This window comes from Tursiops truncatus, chromosome 18 (assembly GCF_011762595.2).
Source record: "Tursiops truncatus isolate mTurTru1 chromosome 18, mTurTru1.mat.Y, whole genome shotgun sequence".
Lineage (NCBI taxonomy): Eukaryota > Metazoa > Chordata > Mammalia > Artiodactyla > Delphinidae > Tursiops > Tursiops truncatus.
In genome coordinates this window covers 21290626-21314680 of record NC_047051.1, presented here as the reverse complement: position 1 = coordinate 21314680, position 24055 = coordinate 21290626, and the positions used below count along the sequence as shown (strand labels likewise).

The window sequence follows — 24055 nt, the reverse complement described above, 5'->3', positions numbered from 1 at the left end:
GCGAGAGGGTGGGAACCGTGAGCCAGCTGTGTTGGTTGTTTCCCATTTGGTTATCTAATGAAGTCATTTCCTGCCCATAGTTCCTGCTACAGGAGTGATTCCTTAACCCCTAACTGGTGGCAGAATCTCCAGAGGGACTTTTAAAACGTAGACATTCTGACTCAGTAGGTTTGGTATGGGGCTCGGCATTGTAAAAAACTGAATTCATGGGCTTCCCTGGTGGCGCAGTGGTTGGGAGTCCGCCTGCCAATGCAGGGGACACGGGTTCGTGCCCCGGTCCGGGAAGATCCCACATGCCGCGGAGCGGCTGGGCCCGTGAGCCATGGCTGCTGAGCCTGTGCGTCTGGAGCCTGTGCTCCGCAACGGGAGAGGCCACAGCAGTGAGAAGCCCGCGTACCTTAAAAAACTGAATTCATTTAATGAGTAGGTAACACATTATTCAAAAATTACAAAATGTACGCAGTGAAGAGCCTCCTTTCTGGAGTGTTTCCGGTTTCCTTCCAGAGATTTTCTATCTTTGTGTATCCTTTAGAGACCTTCTATGCCCATACTAGCAAATAAGCTTTTTTGTTTTCCTGAACACACTATTCTGCACTTTGCTTTCTCACATAAAAATATTTTATGGTGATTATTTCATAACAGTACACAAAGAGTTCTTTATTCTCATGGCTGCATAATATTTCAATATACAGAATATTTCAATCTACATAACACCTGCTATGGATTGAATGTTTGTGTGTCCCCAAAAATCATATGTTGAAATCATAACCTCCAATGTGATGGTATTAGAAGTGGGCCTTTGGGAAGTGATTAGGTCATAAGGGTGGAGCCTTCATGAATGGGATTAGTGCCCTTATAAGAAGAGACCCTATAGAGCTCTCTCACCCCTTCCACCATGTGAGGACACAGTGAGAAGCTGGCTGTCTACAAACCAGGAAATGGGCCCTCACCAGAACCCAAATATGCTCCAGCCTCCAGAACTATAAGAAACAACTGTGTTGTTCAAGCCACCCAGTTTATGGTACTTTGTTATAGCAGCCCAAATAGACTGAGACAATACCATAATTTATTCAAACAGCCCTCCATTGCTATCACAAATTATACTTCAGAGAACAGCTTTCTGTACACATTTGTTCAGTTGCAGTGATTATATAAATAGATTAAATTCCTAGAAGTGGAAGGACCTGGTCAGTGGTTACATGCATTAGTGACGTGATGTCTGGGGGTGCTTGTTTCCCTGCAGCCTCCACAACAGAGGGGTAGCAAAATGTTTTATCTTTGCAATTCGATAGATCAGAAATTATAACACAGTGCAATTTTAACTTGTATTTCTTGTATTCTGAGTGAGCTGGAGACTCTTTTCTGTGAACTCTCTGATTATACCCCTCGCCCATTTTTCTATAGGATTGCTGTTCTTTTTCTTATTTGTTTGCAATGTTGGAAAACAATTCTCCATGAATTTCTTTACTTTTTAAATTTTTTAATTTTTTAACACCTTTATTGGAGTATAATTGCTTTACAATGGTGTGTTAGTTTCTGCGTTATAACAAAGTGAATCAGCCATACATATACATATATTCTCATATCTCTTCCCTCTTGCATTTCCCTCCTTCCTACCCTCCCTATCCCACCCCCTAGGTGATCACAAAGCACTGAGCTGATCTCCCTTGCTATGCGGCTGCTTCCCACTAGCTATCTATTTTACGTTTGGTACTGTATATACGTCCATGCCACTCTCTCACTTCGTCCCAGCTTACCCTTCCCCCTCCCCATATCCTCAAGTCCATTCTCTAGTAGGTCTGTGTCTTTATTACCATCTAGCCCCTAGGTTCTTCATGACCTTTTTGGTTTTTTTCTTAGATTCCATATATATATGTGTTAGCATACGGTATTTGTTTTTCTCTTTCTGACTTACTTCACTCTGTATGACACTCTAGGTCCATCCACCTCACTACAAATAACCCAATTTCCTTTCATTTTATGGCTGAGTAATATTCCATTGTATATATGTGCCACATCTTGTTTATCCATTCATCTCTTGATGGACACTTAGGTTTTTTCCATGTCCTGGCTATTGTATATAGAGCTGCAATGAACATTTTGGTACAACTCTTTTTGAATTATGGTTTTCTCAGGGTATATGCCCAGTAGTGGGATTGCTGGGTCATATGGTAGTTCTATTTTTAGTTTTTTAAGGAACCTCCATACTGTTCTCCATAGTGGCTGTATCAATTTACATTCCCACCAACAGTGCAAGAGGGTTCCCTTTTCTCCACAGCCTCTCCAGCATTTATTGTTTGTAGATTTTTTGATGATGGCCATTCTGACTGGTGTGAGATGATATCTCATTGTAGTTTTGATTTGCATTTCTCTAATGATTAATGATGTTGAGCATCCTTTCATGTGTTTGTTGGCAATCTGTATATCTTCTTTGGAGAAATGTCTATTTAAGTCTTCTGCCCTTTTTTGGATTGGGTTGTTTGTTTTTTTGATATTGAGCTGCATGAGCTGCTTATAAATTTTGGAGATTAATCCTTTGTCAGTTGCTTCATTTACAAATATTTTCTCCCATTCTGAGGGTTGTCTTTTGGTCTTGTTTATGGTTTCCTTTGCTGTGCAAAAGCTTGTAAGTTTCATTAGGTCCCATTTGTTTATTTTTGTTTTTATTTCCATTTCTCTAGGAGGTGTCCATGAATTTCTCATATTCCTGTATGGTCTGGGTCTTCTGACAAAAGGGCATATTTGGTGGGGTTTTTTTTTAATTGAAATATAGTTGATTTACAATGTTGTGTTAGTTTCAGGTGTACAGCAAAGTGATTCATATATATATTTTTTCTTCTTTTTCATATTCTTTTCCATTATGGTTTATTACAATTACAGAATATAGTTCCCTGTGCTATACAGTAGGACCTTGTTGTTTATCTGTTTTATATATAGTAGTTTGTATCTGCTAATCCCAAACTTCTAATTTATCCCTACTCCTCTCCTTTCCCCTTTGGTAACCATAAGTTTGTTTTCTATGTCTCTGAGGCTGTTTCTGTTTTGTATATAAGTTCACTTATATTAGTTTTTAGAATCCTCCTATAAATGATATCATACAATATTTGTCTTTCTCTGTCTGAATTCATTCAGTATGATAATCTCTAGGTCCATCCATGTTGCTGCAAATGGCATTATTTCATTCTTTTTTATGGCTGAGTAGTATTCCATTGTGTGTGTGTGTGTACACTGCATCTTCTTTATCCATTCATCTGTGGATGGACATTTAGGTTGTTTCCATGTCTTGGCTATTGTATATAGTGCTGCTATGAACATTGAGTGCATGTATCTTTTCAAATTAGAGTTTTCTCTGGATATATGCCCTGGAGTGGGATTGCTGGACCATATGGTAACTCTATTTTTAGATTTTTTTTTTTTTTTTCCGGTATGGGGGCCTCTCACTGTTGTGGCCTCTCCCATTGTGGAGCACAAGCTCCGGACATGCAGGCCCAGTGGCCATGGCTCATGGGCCCAGCCGCTCCACGGCATGTGGGATCCTCCCAGACCGGGGCACGAACCCGTGTCCCCTGCATCGGCAGGCGGACTCTCAACCACTGCGCCACCAGGGAAGCCCTATTTTTAGATTTTTAAAGAACCTCCATACTGTTCTCCATAGTGGCTGCACCAATTTTTTACATTCCCACCAGCAGTATAGGAGGGTTCTCTTTTCTCAACACCCTCTCCAGCATTTATTATTTGTAGACTTTTTTTTAAAAGGTTTAAATTAGTTTTCTTATTTATTTATTTATTAACTATTATTTTTTGGCTGCATTGGGTCTTCATTGCTGCACATGGGCTTTCTCTAGTTGCAGCGAGCAGGGGCAACTCTTCGTTGTGGTGCATGGGCTTCTCATTGAGGTGGCTTCTCCTGTTGCGGAGCACGGGCTCTAGGTGCGTGGGCTTCAGTAGTTGCGCCATGCAGGCTCAGTAGTTGTGGCGCACAGGCTTAGTTGCTCCGCAGCATGTGGGATCTTCCTGGACCAGGGCTCGAACCCGTGTCCCCTGCATTGGCAAGCAGATTCTTAACCACTGCGCCACCAAGGAAGTCCCTGTAGACTTTTTGTTTTGTTTTGTTTGTTGTTGTTGTTGTTCTTTTTTCTTTGCGGTACACAGGCCTCTCACTGTTGTGACCTCTCCCATTGCGGAGCACAGGCTCTGGATGCACAGCCTCAGTGGCCATGGCTCACGGGCCTAGCCATTCCGTGGCACGTGGGATCATCCCGGACCGGGGCATGAACCTGTGTCCCCTGCATTGGCAGGTGGACTCTCAACCACTGCGCCACCAGGGAAGCCCCCCTGTAGACGTTTTTTTTTTTTTCCCCCCCTGTAGACTTTTTAATGATGGCCATTCTGACCGGCATCAGGTGATACATCACCATAGTTTTGATCTGCATTTCTCTAATAATCAGTGATGTTGAGCATTTTTTCATGTGCCTATTGGCCACCTCTGTGTCTTCTTTGGAGAAATGTCTATTTCAGTCTTATGCCCATTTTTTGATTGGTATGTTTGGTTTTTTTTACTATTGAGTTATATGAGCTGTTTGTATATTTAGGAAATTAATCCCTTATCTGTTGCATAGTTTGCAAATATTTTCTCCCAGTCCATAGGTTGTCTTTGTTTATGGTTTTCTTTGCTGTGCAAAAGCTTTTAAATTTGATTAGGTCCCACTTGTTTACTTTTGCTTTTATTTCTATTGCCTTAGGTGACTGACCTAAGAAAACATTGTTATGATTTTTATGCCAGAGAATGTATTGCCTATGTTCTCTTCTAGGAGTTTTATGGTGTCATGTCTTATATTTAAATCTTTAAGCCATTTTTAGTTTATTTTTGTGCATGGTATGTGGGAGTGTTCTAACTTCACTGATTTGCATGTGGCTGTCCAGCTTTCCCAACACTACTTGCTGAAGAGACTCTTTTCTCCATTGTATATTCTTGCTTCCTTTATCAAAGATTAATTGACCGTAAGTGTGTCGGTTTATGTCTGGATATTTTATTCTGTTCCATTGATCCATGTGTTTTTGTGCCAATACCATGCTGTTTTTATTACTGTAGCTTTGTAGTATTGTCCTAAGTCTGGGAGGGTTATACCTCCAGCTTTATTCTTTTCCCACAGGATTGCTTTGGCAATTCTGGGTCTTTTATGATTCCATATAAATTTTAGGACTATATGTTCTAGTTCTGTGAAAATGTCATGGGTAATTTGATAGGGATAGCATTAAATCTGTAGATTGCCTTGGGTAGTGTGGCCATTTCAGCAATATTAATTCTTCTAATCCAAGAGCATGAGATATCTTTCCATTTATTTGAATTATCTTCAAATTTGCAAAGGATATATTTAAATAACACACATCCTTGGAAGCTACAGATAAGGTATCCCTTTGAAGAGATTTAGAGATGTACCTCCTCAGAGACACCTCAGAGCAATAAACTAAAGATACCTTCCCTTTTTCCCCAGAGATTTGCCTACATTCCAGGTACATGAATAATGTGCTTATCCAGAAGGAAGGATGGGCAGATGTGTTAGCAGCCTTGTAAGCTCAAAGTTTCCTAATTTCAGGGTTCCTCTGCTATAGTGCTCCCACTGCAAGTGCAGGAAGCATCTGGCCCTCAGTATGTCACCCTGTGGGGGCGGGTGGGGGTGGGACCCAATGCAAGATGCTGCTCTGGCTGCTGTTTTTGCTGTGAGGTTATCTCTGACCTAGAGGTCTTATGTCTTCTCATAAAAGGTATATGGAACTATGGTAAGCTAACTTGTTAGCTTGAAAATAGGATAAAATCTCAGATTCTTTACAGTTTCTAACTTAACATATAAAAACTCCTCTGTCTATAATGTGGTATGCAAAGAATTCCATCTGTATTATAAAAATCATACCAGGTAATTCTGAAGCGCGACCAGGGATGAGACAAGGGTGTTACATTTTTCCAAGACTCAGCAAAATGCCGCATCTCCCACCATGGAATCGCACATCGGACATAACTTTGGAATCTAGAGTAGGATAAGAAAAAGCCCATCATGCAGTAGCAAACGCAAAGAGCATTACAGTTAACTCTAGACCCTAGAGAAAGCTAAGCATTTACAGACATGAGGTGCTCTGAAAAAGAATCATTTCACCATTAAGGCAGAAGAGAAGCATTTTGCATTCTTTGCGATTAGGTACCTCAGCCTTTGACTCAACTAGCAAACTGCCGGGACCGGTGACTTGTGCGGAAAGCACTTCAGGTAGAAGATACTGCTCTCTTTCAGACCAAACATTGTTGTCTGGTTACCCACTTTTCCAGAATTAGAGACTGCATTTGAAAACAGGAGCGGCACAGGGAAGTGTGGTTCAAAGTACTTCAGGAACTCGTGAAAGCTCACGATTTACTCCATCAGCAAATCCATACGGAATGCCATCGGCAAAGAAGGAAGACTGACAAAACCCCGCTCCTTGCTTTCAGGAATAACAGTGACGCAAAGAAAAGGAATTCAGTGACTTCAGTAAAGCCGGAGAGGGTGGATGCAGAAATGAGTAAACCCTTCCAAGATGAAACGCAGCGCAGTCCTGTAGAAAAGAACGAGACTTCCGTGCAAAGAGTCAGAGTCACGCCATCTGCGTTCCCCCTGGCAGCTGAGGGCGGATGGGAAGGAGAGGCAGGTAAGCTTGAACAGGTAAGCAAGTGGCCCAGCTATGAAAGGTTTTGTACAGAATTTCCTTAAAACTTTATGTTGAAGGAAATGGTGTGTTCCTTATAAAACAGCTTTCCATTTGCACCTTCCCAAGTTCTACACCCAGATACAAAGTAGAAAGAGTAAATGCACAGTGGCCGGCTGGCAATTTGGATACACCCTCTTGGTGAATAACCCTATTGAAATTCCCTATTGGTCATTCCATCAAATGGGTCATTCCTGGGTTGTGTGCTCACGGGCCTGAGCCATGATTTAGCAAAAACCAAAAATCTGTGTCTGGGATGTGAAGGCCGGTAGAGTGTGCTCAACCTCCAAAACCCTCCTGTTCCTTGTAAGACTCTGCAGCTATTCTCACGTTTCTCCCTTGGAGAAGAGGCACATGTCGAAATCCACCTAGTCAGAGCTCACATTTGCACTTTTAGTCCACAGGAGCAAATCTGATTATATGTTGGTCAGCTGCCTATTATGTGCACAAGAGGACAAAATTCACTGGGGCCAACAAGCCGCCTCCATTTCTCCTGACCAGCTTACCCTGCTCCGCTTGCCACCGATTACCAGCCTCTAACAGTATACTCACCTCTCCCTTCCGCCCAGGCATGATTACAGGCAGATCGGGTAGGAGGAGTGGGAAAGACCTTCAGGCAACCTGAGGGGGTAGAAGAGAATATTCGTTAAGATTACCAGAGGATATTGACAGAGGAAGGCTAGCAGTAGCTGCAAGGGGTTTTGCACAACTCTCATCCCCATGAACCATAGGGTTTAGTAACTCCCTCCGAAAAACAAGCCTCCACGTGGCTCTTGGGATGCTAAAATCTCTGCTGCTCCCACATTCACACCCAGTCCTCCCCCCTCTTGTCTGTGGAGCAGAGAACAGGTGGCACATTACTTAACCAATTTTCAAAAGCTTAGTCACTTCTGCTTTTAATAGATGCCAGCAGTTGGTATTTACCGTCCCGCTGATATTACGGCAGCCGTCAAGGGTACTGCCACCCAGCCTGTGTTCCACTTGACAGAATCCATCCATGTGGAGTTAACACAATGGAGGAGGCTTAGGCAGGATGGGGTGCTTGCCCGGTGATGGAGAAAGACATTATAATGCATCACACCAAGAGTTGAGTTGACCTGGCTTCCAGTTTTATACTTGCCATCTGCTGATAAACATTATCTCACCTCCCTGAGGTAGTTAAAAGAGGCGTATGTTTTCTTTCTTTTTAAAAAGAATTTTATTTATTTATTTATTTATCTTTGCCTGCGTTGGGTCTTCATTGCTGCGCGCGGGCTTTCTCTAGTTGCGGCGAGCAGGGGCTACTCTTCGTTGCGGTGCGCGGGCTTCTCATTGCAGTGGCTTTTCTTGTTGCAGAGCACGGGCTCTAGGTGCGTGGGCTTCAGTAGTTATGGCACATGGGCTCAGTAGTTGTGGCTCACGGGCTCTAGAGCACAGGCTCAGTAGCTGTGGCGCACGGGCTTAGTTGCTCCGCGGCATGTGGGATCTTCCCGGACCAGGGCTTGAACCCGTGTGCCCTGCATTGGCAGGTGGATTCTTAACCCCTACACCACCAGGGAAGTCCCATATGTTTTCTTTTTAACTTCATGGGCAATAATTGTCCCACTTTCACTTGCCAGTTTTTCCCCCCGGGTTGAATATCAGTTTGGGTATTTGACTCAAACTATAAATTGGCAGTTCTTGAGGGAGACTTCCAAATTAATGTACTCAAGGAGAAGGAAATTACATGTACAGCTCTGTTTTGAATAGATGTCCACCAAATACCAACTCTCTGTGATTTGCCAAATTTCTACCAGCTGCTCAGGGAATGGAAGGTTATGAACTTGGTGGAATAATTTTATAACCCTGCACTGTAGATGAGGCCATAGCAAGCTGCGTTTGATAGCAAACTAGGGTTTCCTGCTGTCTCTACACGTGAAGAAAATGGCCAAGTACACAACTGGATTTCTAGTGTCATACTAAATGTTAGAAACTCAGGACTGAATGACGTCTAGTAGCTCTATGAGGCTATTTAAAATACTATAATCTTTATCATTTTTTAAAATTAATTTCTACTGGAGTATAGTTGATTTACAATGTTGTGTTAGTTTCTACTGTACAGCAAAGTGAATCAGTTATCCATATACATATATCCACTCTTTTTTAGATTCTATTCCCATATAGGTCATTACAGAGTATTAAACAGAGTATTAAGTAGTGCTATACAGTAGGTCCTTACTAGTTATCTATTTTGTATGGTGTATATATGTCAATCCCAATCTCCCAATTTATCCCTCCCCCTGACTTTCCCCCTTGGTAAGCATAAATTTGTTTTCTATATCTGTGACTCTATTTCTGTTTTGCAAATAAGTTCATTTGTACCATTTTTTTTTTAGATTCCATATATAAGCGATATCATGTATTTGTCTTTCTCTGACTTATTTTACTCAGTATGACAATCTCTAGGTCCATCCACGTTGCTGCAAATGGCATTATTTTGTTCTTTTTATGGCTGAGTAATATTCCATTGTATATATATAAAATTTTCTATTTTATTTATTTATGTTTGGCTGCATTGGGTCTTCATTGCTGCACACAGTTTTTCTCTATTTGCAGCGAGCGTGGGCTACTCTTTGTTGTGGTGTGCGGGCTTCTCATTGTGGTGGCTTCTCTTGTTGCGGAGCATGGGCTCTAGGCACGCAGGCTTCAGTAGTTGTGGCATGCGGGCTCAGTAATTGTGGCTCGTGGGCTCTAGAGCACAGGCTCAGTAGTTGTGGCGCACGGGCTTAGTTGCTCCGTGGCATGTGGGATCTTCCCAGACCAGAGATTGAACCCGTGTCCCCTGCATTAGCAGGCGGATTCTTAACCACTGCGCCACCAGGAAAGTCCTCCATTGTATATATGTACCACATCTTCTTTATCCATTCATCCATTGATGGACATTTAGGTTGCTTCCATGTCTTGGCTATCGTATTGTGCTGCAATGAATATTGGGGTGCATGTGTCTTTTTGAATTATGGTTTTCTCTGGATATATGCCCAGGAGTGGGATTGCTGGATCATATGGTAGCCCTATTTTTAGTTTTTCAAGGAAAATACTGTTATCTTTTGACTGGCAATTGTGGTCTGTGTCCTCTCCCAGAGAACCCCTCAAGTGAGTCACCTAGTGTTTGAATTCTCATTTCTCCTAAATGGTGACTCACACATGCAGAAGCACTGCATATGGTGTCCCCCTGTCCCCCAGTCTCCTGGTCCCCACTCTACCTCAAATCTCAGAAAAGAGCGCCGTGCATTTATAAATGAAAGCAGATGTCAGGTGTATCCTGGAGTGGGAGGGGGGAGGTCAGTCATTGAGGGAATCATCGAGCAAGCAATTACTTTGGAAAGAATCCCCACCCAGGCTCATAGTTGGCAATTTTCTCACTGAATTGTGTGGACTCCTGCGAAAACCACATCCACTTGAGGCCTCAGCGTAAGGAGAAATCTTAAATGTACGAAACCACGTATAGTAGCACAAATCCGCAATGTACAAGCTCTCAAACAAACTGGAACGTGCTGGTAGTTGAAAACATGCCCGCACAGTAGTGGAAATCTGCTTTGGACAGCCAACAAGCATGCAGTCCAATGTACCACCGCTGAAGAAAGGGATGGACTTGGAGGACTTCAGTGGGATAAATATAAACTACCAGCATTATTATCATTTTTAACTTTATCTGCAAACTCTAAGTTTAAAGAACCTATCCCATTTGAGATGGCTGTCATAACAGCCGACTTCAGAGGGACTTCCCTAGTGGTCCAGACTCCGTGCTTCCAATGCAGGGGGCGCGGGCTCGATCCCTGGTGGGGGAACTAAGATCCCACTTGCTGAGTGGTGCAAGGTATCTCTCCAGGTATATAGTGTCAGAACTGAGTTGAATGGCAGGACACCCAGGTGGTGTTGCAGAGCTGCTTGGTGAGGGGAAAAACATACACACATTTGGTGACCAGAAGTGGAGTACTGAGTGTAAAGGAGACACACAGGAGTGCTTTTCCTTTACATTTTTTTGGCCGTGCTGCGCGTCCTGTGGGATCTGAGTTCCTAGACCAGGGATCGAACCTGCGCCCACTGCAGTGGGAGCGTGGACTCTCAACCACTGGACTGCCAGGGTAAGTCCCTCCTTTAAGATTTTTAAATTCACAGCCAAAAAAAAAAAAAAAAAAAACTTAATTCAATGAAAGGTGTAGAGCATCCTTTACTTGTGTTAAAGTATTTCAGTCAAGGGATTCTCCTTTGGAATAATGCAACACTAAATGTCAACAAAAGAACCGAATATCCAAAGAAGCAGCTCACGTTTTTATGCAGTATCAAAAGAAAACTTTTTCAATGAAGTGATTTTTAAGTATGGTCCACAGCCCCAGAGGACCATAATCTACCCAAAACCCAGCAAGTTGGGCCCTCAGTTTTTATGGACAAAGTCTCTGGAAACACTCACCAATTGCTGCAAAATGAGCTTTTGCAGGAATGTTTGTGGCCCATGAGGGGGTCGTTAGCCAGACTTTTACCATAGAATTAAGAGTTGTATAGTATGACCTACTAAGGGCAAGTCACCAGTCACTAAGATGTGGTCTCTATTAGTTCAAGTCCCCCTGGCTTCAATTCCATTTTACGGCGAGTATCCTGGCTGCTAGCCCAGGTCACAGCCCCAAGCACATGCACACACAGATGCTCAGAACTTTACAAGGAGGCTTTGTTGTCGGGCTTTTTTCAAGTTGGTTGAGGTTTTTGCTACTCTTCTTGCAACTTTACCAGTATAGTTTGTAGAGTTATTGGATAAACCCTGCAGTTCAGATGGAATTTACTGTCCATGCACTATTTACTAGTGATCTGATTAGATTTTAAGAAAAAATGTCTGATGGTTCAAATGAGTCATTTACACTATTGCTTAAGCAGATGCACATGTATCTTGCATCTTGACGTTCCATGGGCAATATGCTGCCTGTGAGTTTGCTGTTCTCTTGAGCCGATCTTAATCAGGCTTTCTTCCCTACAACTCAAACCAAACACCTGTCGAGCCCACCATTCTCAGTGCTCATCTTTCTTGACCCGTTTACAGCAGGTAACCCTGTGGACTTGCTTGCTCCTTCCGAAAATGCTGTCCACTTGACCTCCAGGCCTCTCCCTTGGTTTTCCTACCTCAGGGGCAGTTCCCTCTTAATCACTCTGGGTTCATCGCGCTGACCAATCTATGTTGGAGGGCTGAGTCCATCCTGCCTAGGTGACCTCACTGTTCTAGCTTCAGATGTCATGCATTATATCTTCCCAGCAGATATTCTTCACTTTACACCACTTCGCTTTTACAAAAGACCTAGCTACACTAGTACTTGATCCCGCTAATCAAAAGAAATCCGAAGAGAATTTTCCCTTTTACGAAAAAAGGGCGAAAATTGAAAACGGCATTCAGCATTTCTTTCGCAGTGAGGCCTCAGAGGCAGCGTGCACCCCAAGCAGCTTCCCCAGAACTACAATCAGCATCTGTATCAAGCTACCATAGCTCTGAGCTGTGCCTGTGAGCATCTGTGCTTATCTCAGTTTATTTTGTGTACCCATTAGCAAGATGTGTCCTAAGGTAATTGCTTCTTTGCTTTACACCATTTCAGCTTAAGAAAGGTATCATAGGAAGGTTCTTTCAGATGCTGGGGAAACCTGTATCTCTTAAATTCTCTAATTCTCCTCCTGACTGCTTACCTAGTTCACTTCAGTCAAGAGTCAGCATCTCAATTTAGCTTATCCAAAACTGAACTCTTGATTTCCTATCCTCAGTCTTCCCCGTCTCAGTGTTAACTCCTTTCTTCCAGATGCTCAGGACAAAACACTTGGCATCACCCTTAAACCCATTCTTTCACCTCATTCAACAAATCAGCAAGTCCTGTTCTCTAATTTCCAGCCACCTCAAGTATCACCCTAGACTAAGCCACTATCATCTCTCACCTAAAAATATTATACATCATTGTTCTCTTTGCTTTTACAGTTACCCAACAGCCAAAATGACCTTTTAGGTCAGATCATGTCACCCTTCTGTTCAAAAGCCCTCTGGTGGCTTCCCTGCCTGATCTGGTTTCCTCTTTTCCTGTGTACTTACCTCAGCTTTTCCTCTTGCCATCTTGGGTCCAGCATACTGGCCACCTTTTCACCTGAACATGTCAACCACACAACTTCAGACACTACATTTGCTCTTTGGCCTGTAATGCTCTGCCCCCAGATACCCACATAAGCTCCTTCCTTGCTTTCAGCTTCCTATTCCAGTTATCACATTACAAAAGCCTTCCTAGACATACTGTAAGAGTCCTTTCTCCACCCGTTTTACATACATGTAGCCCGGAGCTTCAAGTCCACTAGGAACGTACCTGTTTCAAACTAGGCAGCATTGATACAAACACATGCCTTCTGATATGCACAGCAAGTACTCACCACCTGTTATTCTTGCACAAGATATCTTAACCTGGCTGTAACTGGGAGTTAACTAGACAAAGATCCAAAATAAGCATTCTTAGGCAACTACCCGAACCTGCTCCCTATATGAAGCCTCTGCATTGCTATTCCTGTTCTTCCAGTCCTTTCCACGCGAGCTCACTAAGTCAGGCTGCAGCTTACATTACCTCAAGACTTCTCCCACTACCAGATTATCCTCACCTTCACAGCACTGACCCCTGCCTGAAAATTCTCTTCCGATAGTATGTTTCAGAGGCAGGCAAGTGGCCTCCTAGATCACTGGTGCTCAAAACCACCCTCAGCATGAGTGCAGCTTCCAGTAGTTGGGTATGCTTTCGCCAGTCACCAGGGGGCACTACCAACCTGATGAGCATTTGTCTTAGGCTCTGAACCACACCTCCGTCTCTTGAAGTCACTGGCTGCACCCTGGGTTCACATGAAAGCATCACTGGCTTGCCTTTAGACTTAACCCTTATGCTTTTAAAAGTGAAATCAAAAGGCAAGGGTGTAGGGGAATAATTTTCCAGTATTTTTCTTGTAAACACTTATGAATTCTTCTTTGGAATCTTGGAGGCTTTTACTGTTATTTGTGAATTGCGATTTTTCTCCCTGTATTCCCCCATTCAATCTGGACTGCCACAACCAGACAGAAAGTGCAAGTGCACTTTTTTCTTGCATCTGTATTGGAAACCTTAGCAGACAGTAACTGCTCCAGGCATGTCAAATAGATGCATTTTCATATCCTTGTTCTGATACCCACAGCCTTTTCAGATACAATTTGACTAGTACCTGCTTTTCCTCTGCCCACCAACTATCCCACACTCCATCTGTAATTTCATCTTTAAAACAGGGGCCAGCAAACCTTTCCTGTAAAGGGCCACATGGTTATTTTAGGGCTTGCAGGCCCTTAGATCTGTCACTAATCTCTGCTCTTGCAGTGTCAGAGCCAGCCAATACATAAACAAATGGGCATGGCAGTGTTCCAATAAAACTAGACACAAACTTCGATTTTGTATTTTTTCACATCCCGTAAGCTATTTTGAACCACTTAAAAATGTAAGCACCACCTTAGTCACACAAAAACAGGTGGTAGGACAAGCCAGTTTGCCAACCCTGTTCCAAGAAGTTTGACACAAGTATTCCAGGAGACGTCTAGATTTCTCTAGAACTTGGCTCTACTTGCTTTGTAAATAAGCTGAGACAATACTTTGCTTCCAACTGTGTTAAGTCTCTTTTTATTCTTTTGGTAATTTCTTCCAGAGTTAACTACTTCCATTTGTAGGTGATGAAATGTGTAAGACATCCACTTCAAATGCTGGCACTGCTACGAGCATGGTCTTTCCCCTTTATTTCAACTCAATTACTGTTGATTCTTGTTTATATTCCAAGTCCCGGAAGTGGTTTTCATTGCAGAAGTTATCTGAAGATGGTCTTATGCTTTCTAGTAGTGGTCTACAACCAGCGTCTAGCTTCTCCAGGAAGGCTACACAGGATGGATTTAGATATTACATATTAAACTAAGAGGCATTCTCTCAATTGAGTTTAAATGTATTTTATTTTTAGACAACCTACATGACATGGTTTTTTTTCCTCAAAAACAATGCCTCCGCTCCAAACAAATCAACATCAAAACGAAGAGCTCAAGATGACATCAGTCCCATTTGTCTAAGTCCCGGTGTTGTGTGGATGAAAAGCAGCAGCCAGCCGGTTATGACGAGCAGGTGATAGATCCAAACAGCCGAATTCGTTACTGTAAAAACAAGGAAGACCCCATTACCACCTTTCCAATATGAAAATATTTAACATTGCTAGGCTGCAAATGTATTCCCCTATTCAATCTGGGCTGCCACGAAGACAGACAGAAAGCGCAGGGATTTTTCTTTTGCATCCCAGTGCAAACCAAAAGAACAACAGCGGATTGTTCAAGGTCTATCAGTGGATGCGGAAACGTCTCATTCTGAGAAAGTTCAACTCACTTTGTTCTAACAAAAGCCTCACACATTCTTTGAGTCCCTTTAGACATTTTTGTTCATTGCTGCCCCAATCCTGTTTAGTGTAGCCTTAAATTTATCTTACTCCTAATTTACAGAAGCCCCTGAAGGCTAGGATAATGAATGCCTTCATTTCTATATTGCCTCTAGCAATTCCTTGCATAGCAGACGTTCAATTTTAGTAAAGCAATTGGCATACTGGATCAGCAGCCATTTACTAAAAGCTAGTAACGTCACAGCTTTCACAACCAGCTGCCAATTATCAGTAGATAAAGGTGAACGGTTTCTTTACAAAAAGCTTTTAATACTCATGTATATGTGCAGCAAAACAGGAGAAAGGCAGTCTGATTTCAACAAGCCATTTCTATAGGGAAGATAAACATAGAGTGTTATCTCTGACCTCTAGAGCTCAGGATTTAAGCTGTGCTTTGTAATGTCACCTATAAGTTTTCTGCAGATAAAGACTCTAAGCCTTTCTGTACCATAAAAATCTTTTACACGTGAAACACCCTCTTTATGCCCCTAAGAGAATTAAGACCTAGAGCCTCAGTTTAAAAGGATCCATTTTAACTATCCTAGTGGCAAAACAAGGAGGATTATGCCTTGGATAGCTCCATTTTTACATTAATGATTCAACCCCCTTCTTTATACTTACACATTTTTCCATTTCTAGACCATCCTTAAAGAAAATCATATATGGGGTCACACCATCCTCACGGTAGTCCAGCAGAGCAACCATGCCATCTGGATTCATGTTTTCACCAATAAAGAACTTAGGAAGCAAACAAATACTCAGAATTAGATTACGCACGGACGTGTTATATCAAAACAATAAATCAAAGGATGATTCAGAACACCGCTATTTAAGTCAAGGGATTTCAGCAACTAAAGGCTCTGATGCCTAGGAGAAAAAATGCTCACTAATACAACTTCAGTTCACTCAAAGTACTAATAATAACCAAATAAAAGTACAGAGCAATCCAGGGACACGAGGCTTTCAGGAAACTTACTCAGCCCCACACATCCATTTCCAAACCCTACAAACAAGGCTTTTTACATAGTCAAGCACAGGGAACATAAAGCTAGCAACGAGAGCATATCACATGAGAAGTTATCTTATGGCCAGAGGATGTATGAAAACCGGAAAATTAAAGAGCCAGGTTGTGTTCATTTTTTTCCTCAGGGGTAAAGGAAAGTCACTGAAGTTTCTCAATAGGACAAGCTCAGATCAGAAAGGGCTTCAGCGGCAACAAGACACACTGGAAGTGGAAAGAGAAAAGGAAGACCACTTGGGAGTTAACAAGCAATTCAAGAGAAAGAATTGGGAAATGTATGTTATCTGAGTACAGATAAGATTCTGGAACCAGAAGACAAGATCTGGAAACATGCTTGGGAGCAGAGAAAGCTACTTCCTACAGCCTAGACTACTGGAGTTGAATCTATGAAGTATTTAAACTGTTCAGAAGACCGAGAAAATAACCACAGCTTAATTACATCAGAGATTCATCAAGCAACTCATTTTTTGCTCAGTTAAAATTGTACAATCCTTCGGTCCAAATATTTAAGTTATTTACCTGATAGTTTTTGAAATTAGCAAGGATATGCTTGATTTGTTCTGCAGCCCCTGTCATAAAAGGTTTTACTCTTTCTGGTCTCTGTTCTTCAAGCTTCCCTTTGATTCTAAAACAACATTTTATTGATAGGTTATTCAGTTCTGAGCAAAATATATTTTCATTAAGTAAAAATTACAAACTGAAACCAGCTGTCACTGAGCAAAATAACGTGGCGCACGCGATCAAGAAATTACTAGTTCACAGGAGGGATGTTTTAATCCACAAGACTGTTTCTAACTTGGAATTTCATGTCAGCTTATCTCCACAGTACTCTTCTAAAAAGGTAAAACCAACCACATGCTCCAGTATGCTCACATTATTTTACTTATAGAAAAACAACCACCCTTCTGAGCTCATTAATAAAAAGACCTCTGACAAGCACGCCTGCCGCTAAAAATCTCAGTTAGCCAACCCCTAAATCCTATAGGATTTTCAGACCTCGACTGGGGTGTGCCGGTATCACTTACGACTTCATGTAATCTTTGATGTACTTCTTGTAGGCTTCTTTTGTGAAGCTGGTTTCCTGCAAGTGATGGTTCATGACAATATCCACACCAGTGATTACCGTGCTTTCAGTACCTTCGCCCTCGGGGCCTTCAGCGGAGGCATTTCCACCAATGAGCGAGTCATCAATGTTACCCTCTGTCCTACTGACCATCTGCGTTAAGAAAAAGTTTAGTTGCTAACACATCCTCGACTTTACCATAAACGCATCCAAAAAATCTACTGGCACCTCATGTACCCGTCATCCTTCCACCAAACATTTAGTTCTTGTCGAATACCATGAACACGTTATGGGGGAAAAGATTCTAAAATCGATTTCCTGAAACACCTCAGCTCAACAATTCTTTGTTGACCGGAACGGAAAGGGGGTCATTTACAACCCAGTGGAAGTTTTGCGTGGGCTGTCGGGTTGAAGAGCCAAGTAGGAATAAGGCAAACGCCGAAGGACTTGGGGCTCCCAAACCGGAGACAACCTGTCCGGGACCGCCTGGGAGGAGGATGGGCGCCGAAGCGGCGGACCTATTTCCAGGCTCAGCTCCGCCTCCACTTTTCTAGAAAAACCCGAGCCCGGAAAGAGCGTCTCCTCCGCCAGGAGGCAACGGGGAGGATTGCACAACCCCGGGCGGGGGAGCGGCGGAAACCCGAGCCTACCCGGCCCCGCACCGCGACCCAGCCGACTCACCTTCCCCTCCACCTCCAGACACAGCCCGTCCGCAACCTCCCGGATCTTGTAAATGTCGGAGAACATCTCATCATCTGTTCGGGGACATATACCCGCCGGTCACGGTACGCCCGAGGCCCGAGCGGGCGCCATTTCCCGCGCCGGCCGGCCGCACGCGGCCCCCGCCCCTCCCCGGGCGCTCGAAACCCCGACGCGCGCCCCAAGCACCGACCCTCCTCGCTCCCAGGAAGGCGCCGGCGTCCCCCAGGCCCACGACACGGCGACGGCGGCCGCCTCCCCGCCCCCACCCACACCCCCGTCCCCCGTGCGCGGCGTTAGGGGCAGTGCAGTCCCGACTCACGGCTGATGAGGTCCCGGTAGATGATCATGATGGCGACTGGAGGGAGACAACGGTGGCACTAGCTTAGGAGCACGGAGCTCAGAGCGAGCGCAGTGCAGCCGGAGCGGCGCTCGGGGGGAGGGGGGAGCGGGCGGAAAAGGCCGACTCTGCCGCTCCCCAACCTCATATAGAGGGCACGTCCCCCTACGTCATCTCCCGCTGCGCCTCCGGAAGCGCCGCAAGCGGTGACGTGGCACGCAGAGCCACGCGGTGGGCAGGGCCACTGCGCGGGCCGAGGGGAGGACAGGCGAGCATCCGGGGACTTGGCCCCGGGATACAATGATGCGCGTTCCGCTGGGATCGCAGGGCGGCCGAGGGAGAGGAGGCGGGGAGGGGAGGGGAGAGGAGGAGGCAGAGGGAAAATGCCTGAGGGCTTGGCAAGGGTGGGGGGGATGGAGAGGGAGGAGCGCGCGGCGGAGGGAGGAGGAAGGGTGTCCCGGGCCCTTAGTGTTGAAGCGGCGCCTGGGGCCCTGCCCGTCCCGACACTTCAGGGTAGCTCTAGAAGGTGCTGGGCTTAGGTGAGGCTTAGATGAAGTCTCTTCAGGTTTCCGCACCGGGCTTCGCCCAGCGCAAGCTCCCACCCTTTCTGGGAGCAAAAGTGTCCGCTGTTGTAAAGAACTTTGCATTTACGGAAGGTCTCCTCGACGTCTGGAGACCGCGAGGCTGTCCACGAGGATGCGGTCAGGGGACTGGGCTTACGATCAGCCTCTGTGATCTTCGAGGGCCTCGGAGAACTTTTCAGCGTTTGCCCCCAGGGCTGACCCACCTCGAGTTTTCTGACGCCTTTGTGGGGCAGAGCCGAGTCCGAGTTGTGGGATCCAGGTCGTCCCGCTTGCCCCCTGGGAATAATCGTAGGGGGCGTAGAGTCTGTGGGAAGGGACTTAAAGAGGAAGGAAGGTGTCAAGGGAGTTTGCACAGGTTTCCCATCTCAGTTTGGTCCCATATTTGGAAGTTTGCCGTTCCTAAGACAGCTATAAAATCTTCATGTTTCTGTTTTGCACTTGGTTTAGAATTAGGTCCTTTGTTTGAAAAAAGGGTATGTTGTCACTTTAAGGTGAAGTCGAAATTATAACCCAGGCGCTAGAGGGTTAAATATAAAAGGATGGAGCTTCCCACTGGCCGAAATTTTATTCGGGCTTTAGACCCAATTACTCGGTATAAAAAAAAAAAAAAAAAAAGCCTGGTTTAGTCACGTCTTTGGTTTAAAGGCAAAGATATATGCCTGTATGAAACCGGAGAGCTTGTTCCATTCCTCAACTATATTTGTGCTCTACTGTGTCCCTAGCACTGGGTTTTGCACAGAGGTCCCAATTGTGAACAAGTTAAATCCAGTCCTACCCGCACAGAAAATTTCATTCTAGTAAATCAAAAACAGGCAATTACAACACATTAACAATTTACCCCAGATCCAACAATAAAGCATTCCACACAATAAGAGAGCGCAACCCTTGTGAAAGAGCAGGGCACAAGACAGTGAATTGAGATTGATGGAGAAGTCAAAATGAAAAAGAGCCCGGAAACGGGATCCTCCCTGGAAGATGGGGTGTGGGGCTGTACTGGACACCCCAGGAGTCACCGGATGACTGGAAGGAAGATAAAAATGGGATGAAGGGGATCTGAAAACAAATGGACGTCTTCTGAGAGATGGTCAACTAAGGATTGCTCAAACCTCTTATTTCTGGGATGTGTGAATGGAACATTATTATCCCAGGCATATCACAATTTAGTTATTTTCGTCAACTTGAACATTTTCAAATTATTCAGAAATCTTCCCATCACCCATGCAGTACCGTCAAACATTATTCCCTCGACTCCTTTCCAGTTTTATGTTCAGTTGAAAACTTTTTTTCAAGTTTTATAAGATAGCCACAGTGAAAAAGAGTACTGAAGTTAGAATCAAAGCACCCTAGGTTGAAATCTTGGCTTTATCTGGTACTAGTCCTGTGACCTTGGGAAAGTCAGCCTCCCTAAGCCTAAGTATAAAATGAAATTTTTGTGAGTTAAAAGGGTTTTTGGGAGTTAAATAAGATAACGAAAAAATGCCTAGCATCCTCAATAGGTTATCAGTAAATATTAGTTGAATTTGGGTGCATAATTCTCCCCAAATTTTAATACTTTTCAAAATATTCCTGAAACTATTCCATTAACCCTCTGTTATTTGGAAGTATTTGGAGGATTTAGTTGATAGATACTGTACTAAAGACATTCTTCTATTTAATCACAACACTCATAGTGGATCCCTGAAAGAATTCAACTTGTGTCCTTAAAAGATTTCTGTCTCAGGTTCATATTTGATAGCTCACGATAATTCTGTGACTAGACATCCTAAAAATAAAATCTTAGGAAAATCATATTTAAATTTCAGGGTATTTCATAAACTCCGTCTTGTGGTCTAGAAAATCTGTGCTGTACCTTGAAAATATCTACTTAGAACACCAGTGATAGCAATAGTTGAGGGGAAAATAGTCACTGCTTGCAAGCCACTGACAAAATTGCAAGGATTTGACTTTTATCCAGGCTGATTGGCTTTTACTTAGGAATCACTTGAATATTTTTATTACATTTCTTTCCTTACAGTCATTGATTTCTAACAAAATCTAAGATTGTCCTAGATTTTACAGCTGAATATGACTTGGTATCTCTTACAATTAAAGAGATTTCAAAGACAGTGTCTTCTGGTCTCTTCACACACAAGTCCTCACATGAGAAAAGCAACTCAGGTGGGCTCTCCATTTTATCAGTTAGGGATTGACTACATGGCTTAAACACATAAGGGTTTATTCTCCCTTATAAAAAGAAATTCAAGGGTGTCGACTGAAAAAAAATGCACCACCTAATAGTTGAGAATTAGGTTTTATTTGGCGAACAAAACTGAGGACTTAAGCCTGGGACACATCCTCTCAGACAGCTCTGAGGGACTGCTCTGAAGATGTAGGGGAGGAGCCAGGATATAAGGAGTTTTTGCAACAAAGACCCGGGTAGATTTCTGTTAGTTAAAGAAGCCATGGATCTCAAGTTAAGGAATATAGCGCTTTTCTATGTATGGGAAGATGCAAGAGTCTGGGGTCACTGAAATCATTCCTTTGATATGCACCTCAGCTCTCTGGGGCCAGTATCCTTAGTATCCTCTGCTTTCTCATCCTGAGTCTCTTCAGAGTGTATCACTGGGGAGGGAGAGCGGGGCTGGAGGGCTGCAGTGACTGAGAGCTTGGCAGCGGGCAGCCTGTTCGTCTCCATCCTGAGTTCCCTCTAGGCTCACCGTCCAAGGTGGCTGTAGTGGCTTGACGGCTGCAACATCCTTTGTTTACTGATATGGCGGGCAGCATTTTTTCATTGATGGGGGATGCAGTCAGATGGAAGCTATGAAGCCGTCTGACTTCATGGGCATCGCAAACCCAGGATCTTCCTTTCTTCTCCATCATCCGTGAGATCTGTAATAGATGCTGGAATTTCAGCCATCACATCCATCTTGCCGACAGCCAGAAGAGGGGAAGGACCATAGGGGTGCATTCTATCTGCGTGTTTCCTTCTACAGAGCTATTCTAGAAGCCCCACTGAGCAATTACAAGGATGGCAGCAAACTGTAGTCGGCTTGTTCATTGAGATAGGCTCATTACCACCCTAGTAATAAAATCAGGATTTTATTACTAGGGATGAATAGAGGCAGCTAGAAGCCCCTGTTGTACCCACAGTGCAAAGGGTCTGGTTCTCAGCCTAGAAGTGTCCACTTTGCTCACTGGGGGTCAGGTTCAAGCTCATAACAGATTGATTTGCCACCCAGAATACTGTTAATTTAGGATGAGAAATTCCTCGCTGGTTATGTGTAGTGTAGAAAGTAGTTATGTTTCAGAAAATGTGGTTTGATCAATAAGGAGTTAAGCAGAGGGGGTTGGAATGCAGCACATGGTTGTGACAGAAGGTGATTAGGAAAGAACCAGCCAAGCTGGACTGTTCTTGGTGTGTGTGGTCTGAACCCCTTCCTCTGGAGATGTGTTAATGAATTCTTATTGCTCTTTTTTCCTAGTCTTCATACTCTGCTAACAAATCATTGCTTTAGTCAAGTTACAAGGCAAGGTTCTTTGCTTTAGAGTGGAGCTGTCCAAAAGAACTTTATTGGACAAGGAAATGTTCTATATCTGCTCCGTCCAACACCGTAGCCACTAGGCCACAAGTGGCTATGTGCACTTGAACTGTGGCTAGTGTGACTATAGAGCTGAATGTTTATTTCTATTTCGCTTTAATTAATTTAAATTTAGGTATCCATGGCTAGTAACTTTACTGGGCAGCAGAGCTCTGTAATGTAAACTCTGCGAGGTCATTTGACATGAGGTCAATGACACGAGGGATGTCATTTTGTTAACTGTGGCCTGACTTAATAATTATTGATCAATGAGTGGAAGAGATGACGTTTTCTTCATTTCTCTTAATTAGATTAAGTCTAATTCCAACTCAGTTGATTAATTGGATTTAGCATACTGTATATCCAAAACCTGGTATCACGGTGTTTTTCAAACTGAGAATTTAGTGAATAGTGACTAACTTTATTAAAAATGAAATAGGGGGCTTCCCTGGTGGCGCAGTGGTTGAGAGTCCGCCTGCCGATGCAGGGGACGCGGGTTCGTGCCCCGGTCCGGGAAGATCCCACATGCCGCAGAGCGGCTGGGCCCGTGAGCCATGGCTGCTGAGCCTGCGCATCCGGAGCCTGTGCTCCACAATGGGAGAGGCCACAGCAGTGAGAGGCCCGCATACCGCAAAAAAAAAAAAAAAAAAAATGAAATAGGATAAAAAAGAACATAGACTCACGTGTGGTAAAGATGAGTATTGTTTCATGAAGCTTTTGTCTTAGATTTATATGTGTATATATGCACTGGATCTCAACGTAAGACGTATTTCTTCATGTGGCTCTAGGCCCAAGAGGTTTGAAATCATTGATTCAGGCGAATTTTCTCTTCAAATCTATTTCTTGGCAGCATCAAATGTTCACTTTGAGTGGAATGCGCCCCAAGATTCAGTAAACACTTATTTTTGACTTTGTTGCGCTTTTGGACAAGGTTCTTGTGGCCTTATGTTCTGTGAGGTGTTTATGCTCAACAGGAGAATACCAAGGCCAGCTCCTAGCAACGTCTAGGCCTAGCTCAGAGTACAGGTTCCTATCCTCTTAAGTGAAACCAAGCAATATAACTAATGTAACTCCCACTGGTGTTTTTGATGAATGTAAAGTGATCACTAGAATCTAAGATGTTTTCAGATGTTTGAATATTTCTTTTAGCTTTGAAAAATAGGATGTTTTTCTGATTATAAAAATAATAATACACATTATAGAGTATTTATAAACCATAGAAGAAGCCACTGATAACTAGTATTGATGTCTTCATATTCTCAGTTTGTAGATTTATAAAAAGGGGGTGTGTGGGATCCCGCTGATGTTAAAGCAACTTCTCCATCATAAGACTTTAGGGCATTGGTCTGTATTGTTTTAGGCTTGCTCTAAGAGGAGAGATCTATGAACAAGCCAGTTCAAAGATCTCTTGGTTGGGGGACTTCCCTGGCCATCCAGTGGTTAAGACTCTGCCCTTCCAATGCAGGGGGCACAGGTTCAATCCCTGGTCAGGGAAGTAAGATCCTGCATGCTGTGCAGCATGGCCAAAATATAAATAAATAAAAATTAAAATTGTCCCACTTCAAAGATCTCTTCTTTGGAACTACTTTTAATTACTTTTAGACTGAA

At 43.5% G+C, this 24055-nt stretch overlaps 1 protein-coding gene and 2 non-coding genes across 3 annotated transcripts; all 3 read right to left on the bottom strand.

The window, feature by feature from the left end:
- Positions 1–13765: 13765 nt before the first annotated feature.
- LOC117308912 (small nucleolar RNA SNORA31) lies at positions 13766–13892 on the bottom strand. Its single transcript, XR_004523161.1, has one exon. It is a non-coding gene; the product is annotated as a small nucleolar RNA SNORA31 (small nucleolar RNA).
- Positions 13893–14694: 802 nt separating this feature from the next.
- Positions 14695–18445, bottom strand: TPT1 (tumor protein, translationally-controlled 1). The gene is made up of 6 exons (XM_019936531.3): positions 18289–18445; positions 17949–18022; positions 17230–17420; positions 16724–16829; positions 15805–15921; positions 14695–14908 (listed from the first exon to the last, which is right to left on the bottom strand). Exons 1-6 carry the CDS (start codon positions 18314–18316, stop codon positions 14906–14908), a joined length of 519 nt encoding a protein of 172 aa, XP_019792090.1. The 5' UTR covers positions 18317–18445; the 3' UTR covers positions 14695–14905.
- On the bottom strand, positions 14976–15103 carry LOC117308911 (small nucleolar RNA SNORA31). Its single transcript, XR_004523160.1, has one exon. It is a non-coding gene; the product is annotated as a small nucleolar RNA SNORA31 (small nucleolar RNA).
- Positions 18446–24055: the final 5610 nt, after the last annotated feature.

Bases quoted from the DNA above. Each gene is read 5' to 3' on its own strand.
- TPT1 (XM_019936531.3), bottom strand. From the start codon at position 18,316: ATGATCATCTACCGGGACCTCATCAGCC. The intron at 18,023-18,288 runs GTGAGTCGGGAC...GTCCCCGAACAG, and splicing joins CTACCGGGACCTCATCAGCC to ATGATGAGATGTTCTCCGAC. The intron at 17,421-17,948 runs GTGAGTCGGCTG...TTCTTAACGCAG, and splicing joins GTCTGGAGGTGGAGGGGAAG to ATGGTCAGTAGGACAGAGGG.